General features: G+C 37.2%; 1 protein-coding gene across 3 annotated transcripts in view; it reads left to right on the top strand.

The window, feature by feature from the left end:
- LOC138317539 (histone H4 transcription factor-like) overlaps positions 1-11,270 on the top strand; it is a 34,705-nt gene extending 23,435 nt beyond the window's left edge. For all 3 annotated transcript variants that reach the window (XM_069259286.1, XM_069259287.1, XM_069259288.1), the window contains exons 6-10: positions 5,390-5,467; positions 5,641-5,761; positions 7,849-7,987; positions 8,159-8,283; positions 8,950-11,270. In XM_069259286.1, coding sequence (XP_069115387.1) covers positions 5,390-5,467; positions 5,641-5,761; positions 7,849-7,987; positions 8,159-8,283; positions 8,950-9,616 — 1,130 coding nt within the window. In that variant the 3' untranslated portion in view covers positions 9,617-11,270. The remainder of the gene's footprint in view (positions 1-5,389; positions 5,468-5,640; positions 5,762-7,848; positions 7,988-8,158; positions 8,284-8,949) is intronic.
- The last annotated feature ends 3,771 nt before the right edge of the window (positions 11,271-15,041 follow it).

Genomic DNA, 15,041 nt, shown 5'->3' with positions numbered 1-15,041 from the left:
CATCATCATCATCACAATCATCATCATCATCATCATCAATCATCAACAGAATCATTATCACAATCATATCATCATCATCATCATCATCCATCACCATCATATAATCAGTCATCATCATCTTCATCTTGATATCATCATAAATCATCATCATACCATCATGTTGTCGTAGATCATGAATCATCATCATCATCATTTTTTAAACATTAGTCATCATCATTATCATCATCATCATCATCTGTAACATCATGATAAAGATTCATCATCATAAAATACTTAGCTATGATCATTCACATCAAAACATCTTATATCAATTGATAAAAACTATACAGGTACAAATTTTTTTTTTTTTTCTATTTAAAAAAAAAAACAACACAAAATGGAAATCTATATCAGACAACTGCATTCTACTCTACCATCCATACTCACACTCAAGTCTCACTCATTCAGGTACTTGCATCGACACTCGCACTACTCATACATACCTGTAGATGAAAAGGAAAAGGAGAGAGCGAGAGATAGGGATTAGGTGGGTGGGGTACATTGATTCACGTACTATATATAATTATATTGCCAACACCCCTATATGTGTATAAGTATCTTTACCACTCGCACTTCACAATAGTACTAAGGTTTACAGATCACACCCACACAAGCCTCACAAACCTCATCATATACACACTCGCACACCTTCACATACATGCACAATCAGTATTTCGTTTCATATGGGACATAGATTTTTTTATGGGGACACAATTTATTAGCTCACCTGGTCTGAAGCACCAAGGTGAACTTATGGGATACCGCGGCATCCGACGTCCGGCGTCTGGCGTCCATCAACAATCGACTCCTTCTCCATAACCGCTGGTTGGAATTCAACAAAATTTGACTGGTAGCATCCTTATGGGTTACTGACTGAAAATTGTATAAATGATGGGGCTGACCCCCTGGGGCCTGAGTGGCGGGGGGTCAAAAGGAGTCAATTTGGCTATTTCCATATAAACGACTTATATTCTGAAACCAAGGGTTCGATAGCACTCATAATGCAATGGTAGCATCCTTATAGGATGGGGATTCAAAATTGTACAAATGATGGGGCTGAACCCCCAGTGGGCCTGAGGGGTTGGGTCAAAAGGGGTCAATTTGGCTATTTCTTTATAAACGATTTCTTCTCTGCAACTGAGCATGCATGGGAGAGCACTCATAATTCAATATTTGCATCCATATGGGATGGGGATTCAAAATTGTACAAATGATGGGGCTGACCCCCTTGGGGCCTGAGGGGCGAGGTCAAAAGGTGTCAATTTGGCTATTTTCATTTAAACAACTTCTTCTCTGAAACAAAGTGTGGGAGAGCATTCATAATGCATTAGTAGCATCCTCATAGGGTGAGGATTCAAAATTGTACAAATGATGGGGCTGACCCCCGGTAGGCAGAAGGGTGGGGTCAAAAGGGATCAATTTGGCTGTTACCATATTAACAACTTCTCTGCAGCTAAGCATTTTATAGCACTCATAATGCAATGGTATCATCTTTATAGGTAGGGGATTCAAAATTGTAAAAATGATAGGGCTGACCCCCTGGGGCCTTAGGCACGGGGCCAAAAATGTTAATTAGGCTTCTATTTTCATATTGATTACTTTCTCTCTGAAACTTGGTATTGAATAGCATATTTGTATGGTATCTATAGCATCATTATATGATTGGGATTCAAAATTTAACAAAAATGGTGGGGTCAAATTGTCTTTGTGATTTTTTAATCACTAATTACTAAATAACAGATTTACTAAAAAAAAAAAAAAAAAAAAAAAAATTGGGCCTTTTGTTATTTTTTGATATTTTTATCTGCAAGCAAAATAAGAAACTCAAAACTTTTCATTGGTGATAATGGTGTAAATTAAGTAAGTTTTGTAACTGAAGAAAAATACAAATTTGTCTAGTCTTGTTTATGAAAGCAGTGTATACGTATAAGTAGCATCTTTACCAGAAGATAAACATCAACCTACCATAATTATGTAGTGTCAATCATTATTGCTTTGTATTAAGACTTATTGATTTACAGTGTGTTTTACAAGTTATCAGAGACTCTAACCAAGTGGAAATGTACTTGGCATTGTCACTGAGTTTAGTAGTAACCAGATGGTCAGAGATTACTGCATGCATACAGCCCACACAACTTATCAGTAAAGCAACCCTGTTAGTCGGCCACCTAGCTATATAGGTCACTGATAAAAAGTACACTTCACCTGGTCAGGTAAATGAGTACAACTCACCTGGATAAGTTAATGAGTACACATAACCTGGACAAGTCAACGAGTACACCTAACCTGGTCAGGTAAATGAGTACAAACTCACAAGTAGACACTGGTTAATGAGTACAACTCACCTGGACAGGTTAATGAGTACACCTCACCTGGACAGGTTAATGAGTACACCTAACCTGGTCAGGTAAATGAGTACAACTCACATGGACAGGTTAATGAGTACACCTCACCTGGACAGGTTAATGAGTACACCTAACCTGGACAGGTTGATGAGTACACCTAACCTGGTCAGGTAAATGAGTAGACTCACATGGACAGGTTAATGAGTACACCTCACCTGGACAGGTTAATGAGTACACCTAACCTACATGGACAGGTTATGAGTACACCTAACCTGGTCAGGTTAAATGAGTACAACTCACATGGACAGGTTAATGAGTATATCTCACCTGGACAGGTTAATGAGTACACCTCAACCTGGACAGGTTAACGAGTACACCTCACCTGGACAGGTTAATGACACCTAACCTGGACAGGTTAATGAGTACACCTAACCTGGTCAGGTTAATGAGTACAACTCACATGGACAGGTTAATGAGTACACCTAACCTGGATAGGTTAATGAGTACACTACCTGGACAGGTTAATGACATCTCACCTGGACAGGTTAATGAGTAACCTGGACACAGGTTAATGAGTACACCTCACCTGGATAGGTTAATGAGTACATCTCACCTGGACAGGTTAATGAGTACAACCTAACCTGGTCAGGTTAATGAGTACAACTCACATACACAGGTTAATGAGTACACCTCACATGGATAGGTTAATGGGTATAACTCACCTGGACAGGTTAATTAGACATTCACATGGACAGGTTAAGATGAGGTATACACCTCACCTGGACAGGTTAATGAGTACACCTCACCTGGACAGGTTAATTAGAACACCTCACCTGGACAGGTTAATGAGTACAACTCTCATGGACAGCTTAATGACTTAACCTGGACAGGTTAATGAGTACACCTAACCTGGTCAGGTAAATGAGTACAACTCACATAGGCAGGTTAATGAGTACACCTAACCTGGATAGGTTAATGGGTATAACTCACCTGGACAGGTTAATTAGAACATCTCACCTGGACAGGTTAATGTGTACAACTCACCTTGACAGGTTAATGGGTACAACTCACCTGGACAGGTTAATGGGTACAACTCACCTGGACAGGTTAATGAGTATATCTCACCTGGACAGGTTAATGGGTACAACTCACCTGGACAGGTTAATGAGTATATCTCACCTGGACAGGTTAATGGGTACAACTCACCTGGACAGGCTAATGAGTATATCTCACCTGGATAGGCTAATGGGTACAACTCACCTGGACAGGTTAATGAATATATCTCACCTGGATAGGTTAATGGATACACCTCACCTTGATAGGTTAATGAGTACACCTCATCTTGACAGGTTAATGGGTACAACTCACCTGGACAGGTTAATGAGTATATCTCACCTGGACAGAATGAGTACATCTCACCTGGACAGCTTAATGGGTACATCTCACCTGGACAGGTTAATGGGTACACCTAATCTATACAGGTTAATGAGTACAACTCACCTGGACAGGTTAATGAGTATATCTCACCTGGACAGGTTAATGAGTACACCTCACCTGGACAGGTTAATGGGTACAACATACCTGGACAGGATAATGAGTATATCTCACCTTGACAAGTTAATGAGTATACCTCACCTGGACAGGTTAATGGGTACAACTCACCTGGACAGGTTAATGGGTATACCTCACCTGGACAGGTTAATGGGTACAACTCACCTGGACAGGTTAATGGGTATACCTCACCTGGACAGGTTAATAAATACACCTAACATGGACAGGTTAATGAGTATACCTCACCTGGACAGGTTAATAAATACACCTAACATGGACAGGTTAATGGGTACAACACATATGTCTCTTACAGGGACCAATCTAGGTTTATGGGGAAACTGCCCTTTTTCAAAATAGGGGAAAAATTTGGCGAAATATAGGGGAATTTGAATCTTCTTATTTTGGGCCAAAATTATATTCATTTTGACGAAAAAATACTGTAAAACAATTAGCTTTATTTTTACATTAAGTAAAGCAAGATCTTAAGCTCAATAATGAAAAATATGAGTTTATCATAAAATATGCAATAGCTATATGATAAATATGAAGAAATTTGCAAACAAATGTCTTAAAAAAATAATGAAAAGTAAGTCACAGGGGAAATTGTGTTACAAAAGCGGTCATTTTTTAGCTTCAAATGGGGAATTTTCAAATCTTCAGGGGAATTTTAGGCCTGAGGGGAATTCGTGCCTTGAGGGGAAATTTACCCATAAACGGTTACGTAATAAATCAGAGCTAGATTGATCCCTGACTCTAGTATAGGTTAATAAGTTTAATATAACTGTATAGGCTAAAGATAAGTTTATTTCATTTTGATCATACAACAACTTTGTACTGGTTACTGAGTATAATACATGTGTGCTAGATAACAAGCTCACTTGCACCTATGACCAGCTTATAATGAGTACAATATATGAAGCTGTGCAGGTTAATATGTACACATAAATCTATATGTTTTTATCTGGTTAGAAATTAATATAACATTTGCTTTTACTGTATAGCCCATTCAGAATGATTGATTTAAGGTTGTGGTCAAGGTCACAGTATCAAAATAAATTCAATGTTATGTTTTTCTTTGACCTAATGAAGCAAAATTAATCAAAGTTAGCAAAGGTGTGACTGATATAAATGGACAGGGGTCAAAATCACAGGTAAAATGTGCATGGCAAAGTTTTACATTTTTTGTTGTTGAATATTTTGATGACTGTATTTAGCAGTTATTTTGGATTATACAAGTATTGTCTGACCATATTTGTCAGGGATATCGGGTCAGAGGTCAAGGTTACTTTGTGAAAAGTCCTGGTCAATTTGGTTCTGGTTTGCATCTCATAGCTACAGCTTACCAACATTTCTTTTCCTCGATGATTGACCAAATCTGTAGTCTTCCAGCTTTACATTTGATACTTAAAGCATTCCACTTTGTGTATTGATGATACTTTATGTTGTGTTTTCAGTCCAATGTTACCAATGTTCCCACTGTAACAAGCGGTATTCAACAGAGAGGTTACTACGGGACCATGTTCGTCACCACGGTAACTGTTTTACTCTATATAAGAAAAAGAAATGTTTCTCAAATTCAGTTGATTTACATTATCATTGACATCAGTAATCGTTTGTGATTAATGGAAACAACTCGTTAATTTAGTTACCTTAAACATTTTGTACATCAAACAACCCTATACTGTAACATTACATCTGTCGACAGTAAACCAGTACAAGTGTCCCTGCTGCGAGATGACCTGTCCAACCCCCTCTGGACTGAAGTCACACTTACGATACAGACACACCAACGACAAACCCTTTAAGTGTCAACATTGTGAACACAGGTAAGTCAAACCTGATAGAAATATATAGGTCAGACGCAAGGTTAGTCAGATATCATAGAAATATATTGGTCAGTCAGGTACCATAGATAGACATATATAGGTCAGGCAGGTATCATAGAAATATATAGGTCAGAAGCTAGGTAAGTCAGGTATCATAGAAATATATAGGTCAGAAGCTAGGTAAGTCAGGTATCATAGAAATATATAGGTCAGAAGCTAGGTAAGTCAGGTATCATAGAAATATATAGGTCAGAAGCTAGGTAAGTCAGGTATCATAGAAATATATAGGTCAGAAGCTAGGTAAGTCAGGTATCATAGAAATATATAGGTCAGAAGCTAGGTAAGTCAGGTATCATAGAAATATATAGGTCAGTCAAGTATCAGGTATCATAGAAATATATAGGTCAGAAGTTAGGTAAGTCAGGTATCATAGAAATATATAGGTCAGAAGCTAGGTAAGTCAGGTATCATAGAAATATATAGGTCAGAAGCTAGGTAAGTCAGGTATCATAGAAATATATAGGTCAGAAGCTAGGTAAGTCAGGTATCATAGAAATATATAGGTCAGAAGCTAGGTAAGTCAGGTATCATAGAAATATATAGGTCAGAAGCTAGGTAAGTCAGGTATCATAGAAATATATAGGTCAGAAGCTAGGTAAGTCATATCATAGAAATATATAGGTCAGAAGCTAGGTAAGTCAGGTATCATAGAAATATATAGGTCAGAAGCTAGGTAAGTCAGGTATCATAGAAATATATAGGGTCAGAAGAAATAGGTAAGAAGATAAGTCAGGTATCATAGAAATATATAGGTCAGAAGCTAGGTAAGTCAGGTATCATAGAAATATATAGGTCAGAAGCTAGGTAAGTCAGGTATCATAGAAATATATAGGTCAGAAGCTAGGTAAGTCAGGTATCATAGAAATATATAGGTCAGAAGCTAGGTAAGTCAGGTATCATAGAAATATATAGGTCAGAAGCTAGGTAAGTCAGGTATCATAGAAATATATAGGTCAGAAGCTAGGTAAGTCAGGTATCATAGAAATATATAGGTCAGAAGCTAGGTAAGTCAGGTATCATAGAAATATATAGGTCAGAAGCTAGGTAAGTCAGGTATCATAGAAATATATAGGTCAGAAGCTAGGTAAGTCAGGTATCATAGAAATATATAGGTCAGAAGCTAGGTAAGTCAGGTATCATAGAAATATATAGGTCAGAAGCTAGGTAAGTCAGGTATCATAGAAATATATAGGTCAGAAGCTAGGTAAGTCAGGTATCATAGAAATATATAGGTCAGAAGCTAGGTAAGTCAGGTATCATAGAAATATATAGGTCAGAAGCTAGGTAAGTCAGTATCATAGAAATATATAGGTCAGAAGCTAGGTAAGTCTAGTATATAGAAATATATAGGTCAGAAGCTAGGTAAGTCTCAGTATCATAGAAATATATAGGTCAGAAGCTAGGTAAGTCAAGTATCATAGAAATATATAGGTCAGAAGCTAGGTAAGTCAAGTATCATAGAAATATATAGATCAGAAGCTAGGTAAGTCAGGTACTATAGAAATATATAGATCGGAAGCTAGGTAAGTCAGGTACCATAGAAATATATAGGTCAGAAACAAAACATTAGAAAAGTCAACACAAGAAATATAGGTCAAATGTCAACACAAGAAATACAGGTCAGTCAGGTCAAAAGTCAACACTAGAAATACAGGTCAGTCAGGTCAAAAGTCAACACTAGAAATACAGGTCAAATGTCAACACTAGAAATACAGGTGAATTACAGGATAATGGTATAAACCAGAAATTTATCTCGAAGGTTAGCACAAAAAATTAAGGTTAATCGTCTCTGCTACAAGTTTAAGTCTTAAGGCTAAAAAAGGAGTCAATTTCAAGGGTCAAAACTAGAATATATGGTTAAAAGCCGAGGCAAGAAGTATCATTAGAAGAAATTATTGCTAGATGCTGTAGTCTTCATCTCTGCATCTTTCAAATTTAGTCTGAACTTAAACAACACTCCCTAGAAGTTCACGATATTTGTGGTAGGTTTGTACATTACTTACTTTATATGATTTTATGTGTTTCAGTTGTAAGACTTCTGCAGATTTAAGGAAACACATGGAGAGCCACACCATGGAGGTGCCTTTTCAATGTCACTTCCCCAACTGTGACTACGGTGCTCGTACCTACAGTAGTCTGTCTAACCACTTCAAACGCACACACCAGGTACGTTTACAAGTTCTCATGACTCACAGACCTTGTTCCTTTATATATAAATACATCAATTATGTCTACAGATGTCTAAGGAGCATAAACAAAAAGGTAACTGATATGGCCTTTAAGTAACAACTTGTTCAATATGAAATATGTAATGAATTGATTTGTTTCTATGTTTAGGAAATGGATGTACAGAAGTATGCCTGCCATGTATGCAAGTCTGTATTTAGCCGAGGGTCAAAGTTGACTGTCCACCTGAAGAAACGACACAAATTTCGCTGGCCGTCAGGTCACTCTCGGTTCAGGTAAAAAGAGGCTTCAGCTCATTAAGTCAAATTCCAGATCAACACACTAGTATCTGGAGAGCTTAAACAATATATCTGTATATAGATATTGCTGAATTAGGTGCCTACTTCTATGGCACGTGCACCATGGTCAGAATGTCTGTATACTATGGCCAATATCAAAATCCCATCAGGAAACATGTTTTTTCCCCTATTGATGTAGATTTGAAGTTTAGCACTGCAGTGGCTGAGTGCTTAAAAGCTAGATGTTTCAACATATTACTACAAGCCCTTCCACCTCTGGGTCACAAGTTCAAATCCTATCTGGAGCAGTTGCCAGGTACTGACTGCTGAACAGTGGTTTTTCTCCCAGTACTCTGGCTTTCCCTCACTAATAAATCTGTTAATGGGACATTAAACCAATCAAACTAAACTAAAATTAGGGAAAAAAATGAAATCACACATGTAATATATAGACTAATGGAGTAAAAGCTCATGTTAGCAGATGTTTATTTAATGGTGAAGCATAGTATTCTGTTACCCCTCCCCCCCCCCTCCCCTCTACTTTGCTTTGAAATGGAAATTGACAACTTATGTAGTCGTTTAAGAACTTTGGTTTACAGTATCAGGTAAGTTTGGCTCCCAATGTTGAGTTTAGTATCAATACATATTCTACTATGTTGACAGATACAAGTTACATGAGGATGGGTATATGAGGCTCCAAACTGTTCGCTATGAGAGTATACAGCTGACAGAACAAGAAGAGGGCAGGTCCCCGACACCAGACAAACAACCTCCCGCCTCATCGTCACATGCTGCTGGATCAGCCCAACAAGAGCAAACAGATCCTGTTTCCATGGAAACACAGGATACTGAAACCATTGAGGAAAGTTATGAGGTTACTATGGAAACGGATGCTGGAAATGCTTCACCAACTACAAGGGAAGGTGAAAGCTCTGTGAAATTTATTGCTCTACCAATCAATGTAAATGATTCAAAATCAACAGACACTGACTCACCGTCAGCCACCACCGTAACCGATATCAGAATTATATCTGGTGATTATGCAGTCCTTTCTAACACTGCTGTGTCCTCACCAATCCAGCCTCTGTCTGAAACCATCAACATTCCATCAGAGGGTAGGACACTAGACAAGGTACATGATGTTAAAGTGGTTTATGATAACCAAGGCCAGGAGAACAATAAGGAAATGTCTTATAATCTTGAGATGCTCGGTTACGTCGCCATGCAGGCCACGAACCACGCAGATGAAGGATCACCATCTGAGGGTGAACTACAGTCCAGCCCATCCAAGCCAGGCTGCTATAAGACGCTAAGAAATCAAGATTTGTAAACTACTGGAACCAGGTCTAGGTAGGCTGTATTTGGTTGATGCTAGTCTGATTATTTATATGGGGGACATTTTCACAATGGATTCCCATGGATGATGCTGTGAGATGAAGCAGTACACAAAGTAATACTACCTGTGTAAATGTCTTGTATGAAATCCTCGGATAATGTGTAAACACGTGTATTTCATGTTGCAATCTGGACTTAAGCAGTTAATTTTCAAAGAAGGAACAACTCTTTCTACAAATATTTTTTATCATCATGAGATTAAGAATTAAAAAATTTAAATAGATAACAATTTGCAAGGACATAGTGAAAGGGAGAGAAAGGAATACATGTTATTTCCAAAGAATGGAAGATAAATTTGTTGATTTCCTAAGAATGGAAGATAAATTGGTATGAAGAATGGAAGATAAATTGGTAGATTTCCAAAGAATGGAAGATAAATTGGTATGAAGAATGGAAGATAAATTGGTAGATTTCCAAAGAATATAAGATAAACTGGTATGAAGAATGGAAGATTAATTGCAAGTAATTGGTCTCCTTTGTAAGGAAGAGTGTGTGTTGCCTTTTATGTGTGTATAATTTAATGTATTTGTTGATGTCTCCATCACATTATGCTTACGCTGTATTCATCACCAGAATATTTAGCTATGCCAACAGACATTTATTTCCTCATTACTGTATGTATAATAAGTCTGTGTTATATAGATGTCAGTAATTTGTATGACTGCTTACCTTGTATCAGAATTTATGAAGGAAGTTTTGAAAGTTTTCAGTTCTGCAAATCTTAGGTGGCAACAATTAAAACATAGTGATGAGTTTCATCAAGTTTCATTCTAGTTTAACACCACTATATTTTGTATCATATAACTTCGAAAAAAATTATCAATAAATATCAGTATTAGCATATTTAAAAATTTGAAATGTATTGGTGAAAAAAAATGTATTGGTGAAAAAGGCATGCTTATTTGCCCTTTAGTAATTTAAAAAAAATTACATTTCTTAATGTTACAATGGTAACAACACACTTTCAAAATAGTAAAAAAACATGATGGATTCATAAGGTAATAGCAGGATTATACACTAAAGAAATATCTTTGTACTAAGGTGTTCATATGTTTCTTATCTATACTATATTATTAAACTGTCCCATTGGGTGTTTGGAGGAGGTCTATTTATTGTTGGGTATTTGATATATCCCAGTTGTTATTCATTACGAGTAAGAATTAAGGAATGTTAAACATTCTCATTGATACAGAGTATTAGGTACTGTATTGTAAGTGAAGGGAGTCTGGTTGAAATTGCTGGACTAAAATCGATATGTGGTTTAATTGTGTGTATTTCAATATTTTCTATAAGTATGTAAATTACTGCCTACCAGATATGAACTATAAACTTTTTTACAGAAAGTTAAGTTTTGGAATGAAATATTTGCGTTTTGGATATGAAACAAAAATTTTGAATTTTGCCAAATTTGAATTTCCTAAATTTTGATATATAAATGGACAATTATTTTGATGGCGAGATGAAAATACTAGTTAACCAACATTATGGCATTACGTAGATCACTTTTGGTGGTATAGGTCTTTGTTTTACTTTAACTTTTCGTGTAACGAATTTAAAAATTGTTGAATAAATATGTTATATTAGTAAAATGTATTGTTATATTCACTATGAAATTTTAATAGGAATCAACCTTTGCCATGCTTTCAAATAATCACACATTATAAATATTGAACAATTTTTAGCCTTCTACATAGTCACACTTTTGCAAACTTTAACCAAAAATTGCTATGCTTTCAAATTATTATCATTCTTTCAAACTAGTTCACACCGTGAACACGAAGCAGTCATTTTGTGGCACAAATAGTGAACTAGAAAAGAAACAACCCTCAGGTTCGTGTGATAGTCAAGGAACCGAACAAATACTCAACTGGAAAAGAAACAACCATCAGAACGATTGTCTGTTAGACGAGGAAACGAACAAACACTGAACTGGTACAGAAACGGCCATCAGGTTTGTCTGTTGGGCAAGGAAACGAGTACTGAACTGGAAAAGAAACGACCATCAGGTTGTTCGGTTGGGCAAGGAAACAAGTACTGAACTGGAAAAGAAACGGCCATCAGGTGCGTTTGTTGGGCAAGGAAAAGAGTACTGAACTGGAAAGAAACGGCCATCAAGTTCTTCTGTTGGGCAAGGAAACAATTACTGAACTGTCAAGAAACGGTCATCTGGTTCTTCTGTAGGACAAGGAAACGAGTACTGAACTGGAAAAGTAACGACCATCAACGGCCATCAGGTTCTTCTGTAGGCAAGGGAACGAGTACCAAATTGGAAAGAAACGGCCATCAAGTTCTTTAGGGCAAGGAAACGAGTACTGAATTTGAAAGAAACGGCCATCCAGTTCTTCTGTAGGACAAGGAAACGAGTACTGAACTGGAAAAGTAACGACCATCAGGTTCTTCTGTAGGCAAGGGAACGAGTACTGAACTGGGAAAAAACGGCCATCAGGTTCTTCTTTATGGCAAGGAAACGAGTACTGAACTGGAAAGGAAACGGCCATCAGGTTCGTCTATTTGGCGATAACTGGAAAGGAAAAGCCATCAGGTTCGTTTGTTGGGCAAGGAAACGGATACTGAACTGGAAAAGAAATGACCATCAGGTTCTTCTGTAGGCCAAGGAAACGAGTACTAAACTGGAAAATTAAACGGCCATCAGGTTTATCTGATGGGCAAGGAAACTAGTACTGAACTGGAAAGAAACGGCCATCAGGTTCTTCTGTAGGACAAGGAAACAAGTACTGAACTGGAAAAGAAACGGCCATTAGGTTCTACTGTAGGCAAGGAAACGATTACCGAATTAAAAAAACAACGGCCATCAGGTTCTTCTTTAGGGTAAGGAAACTAAGGGTAATGAACTGGAAAGGAAACGACCATCAGTTTCGTCTGTTGGGCAATGACTGGAAATAAACGACCATCAGGTACGTCTGTTGGGCAAGGAAACGAGTACTGAACTGGAAAGAAACGGCCATCAAGTTCTTCTGTTGGGCAAGGAAACAAGTACTGATATGTCAAGAAACGGTCATCAGGTTCTTCTGTAGGACAAGGAAACGAGTACCGAATTGAAAAAAACAACGGCCATCAGGTTCTTTAGGGTAAGGAAACGAGTACTGAATCGGAAAGAAACGGCCATCAGGTTCTTCTGTTGGGCAAGGAAACGATTACTGAACTGTCAAGAAACGGTCAAGTTCTTCTATAGGACAAGGAAACGAATGATGAACTGGAAAAGAAACTGCCATCAGGTTCTTCAGTAGGCAAGGAAACGAGTACCGAATTGAAAAAACAATGGCCATCAGGTTCTTCTTTAGGGCAAGGAAACGAGTACTGAATTGGAAAGAAAAATCCATCAATTTCTTCTTTATAACAAGGAAACGAGTACTGAACTGGAAAAGAAACGACCATCAGGTTCTTCTGTAGGCAAGGGAACGAGAACTGTACTGGTAAAAACGGCAATCAGGTTCTTCTTTATGGTAAGGAAACGAGTACTGAACTGGAAAGGAAACGACCACCAGGTTCGTCTATTTGGCGATAACTGGAAAAGACGGCCATCAGGTTCGTTTGTTGGACAAGGAAACGGATACTGCACTGGAAAAGAAATGACCATCAGGTTCTTCTGTAGGCCAAGGAAACGAGTACTAAACTGGAAAATAAACGGCCATCAGGTTTGTCTGATGGGCAAGGAAGCGAGTACTGAACTGGAAAGAAACGGTCATCAGGTTCTTCTGTAGGACAGGGAAATGAGTACTGAACTGGAAAAGAAACGGCCATCAGGTTCTACTGTAGCCAAGGAAACGATTACCGAATTGAAAAAAAACAACGGCCATCAGGTTCTTCTTTATGGCAAGGAAACGAGTAATGAACTGGAAAGGAAACGGCCATCAGACTCGTCTGGTGGGCAATGACTGGAAAGAAACGACCATCATGTACGTCTGTTGGGCAAGGAAACGAGTACTGAACTGGAAAGAAACGGCCATCAGGTTAGCCTGTTGGGCAAGGAAAAGAGTACTGAACTGGAAAAGAAATGACTCTCTGGTTCTTCTGTGATGAAAATCCACAAACGAACATATTTTCATCCCGAAAAATCCAAATATGATGCACATTAACACTACTGTACTTGCGGAAGTTAGTGTTCCGGTGTATTTATTCGTGCCCGTGAACCGACTTCACAGTTGGTAAGCAAGGTTTTATAGCAAAAAGAAAATGTAAATGTAAATATAATTCAATACTTTACGTATTGCTACTCATAGCCTGTAATTATATCTTAAGATAATGTCAACATTATTTGAGATGCTCTCTACTTGGAAAAGGCAATTGCCAATCACTTTCAAAGTTCGAGTTATTTGCTACGAGAAGCGTGTCACTATTGTGAAACTTACATAATAATTTGATCCCATGGCTTCGTGTACAACTTGAAAGTAGCATTCCAAGCAAAGACTAGGGACAGGAAGTTTTATAGTCCTAAAATATCCAGTACATTACACACCAAAAGTCCAAGAAAAGTACTAAACACATTACAGGAAAACATTTGAAATCTTCAATTTTCCTTCACTTTATATAACAAATTTTATTTACACTGTATGAATGGTGTCCAGCTATTGCCGACATTGTGTTCAGTGTGACGTTTGCGATAATAGCTTATCGTTTGGGTTTTTTTCATTTTTTTTTTTTTCATTTTATCTAAGTATATTGCTTTCTCAAATTATAAACTTATAATACGAAAATCGCTACCGTATCATCAATATCACGAAATAATTAGATACTAATTGCATATATCATGCACTTTTCGAGGGTTTTTTTCTGGGAACGTACGCTTTATACCATATGGCCACGCTCTAAATGTACTTTCAATGATAAAAAAATGCAAGCGGTGTGCAAAATAAAATCGACTATTTAGACCTACATTAACATGATGTACTCACCACACACGCTCCAACTGAACTGTAAGCATTACCTTTTTAATGAACTAATTCAAAGTGTTAGTAGCATATTAAGACCCTTTCAAGTATCTTAAAAAAGACTTTGTTGTGATTTCAGTCGTATAATGCATCATATATCTTATTTTTATGTATATAATTATTTATATCTTTACAGTTTGAACTGATATTGATTCAAAAATGTCATTTTCAGTGTATAGTGATATCCTTCATACAATGTAAATGTACTATATTGCGTGCAAATCAAAAAGTAACTTGATTAAATGTGTTAGTATATATTATAACTAACTATACCTCTTACTGGTAGTATACTACTGGGTTACTTGGAAAATTTGTAAAGTATACAAAATTATTTTTCAGGACAAAAGGTTAAATGTCAGAAGAACATCAACGTTCATGCATTTATAAAGCCAAATCTGGTCAACAAGTAGC

The sequence above is a fragment of the Argopecten irradians genome, chromosome 3 (genome assembly GCF_041381155.1).
Source record: "Argopecten irradians isolate NY chromosome 3, Ai_NY, whole genome shotgun sequence".
Classification (NCBI taxonomy): Eukaryota; Metazoa; Mollusca; class Bivalvia; order Pectinida; family Pectinidae; genus Argopecten; species Argopecten irradians.
This window is presented reverse-complemented; position numbering and strand designations above follow the sequence as displayed.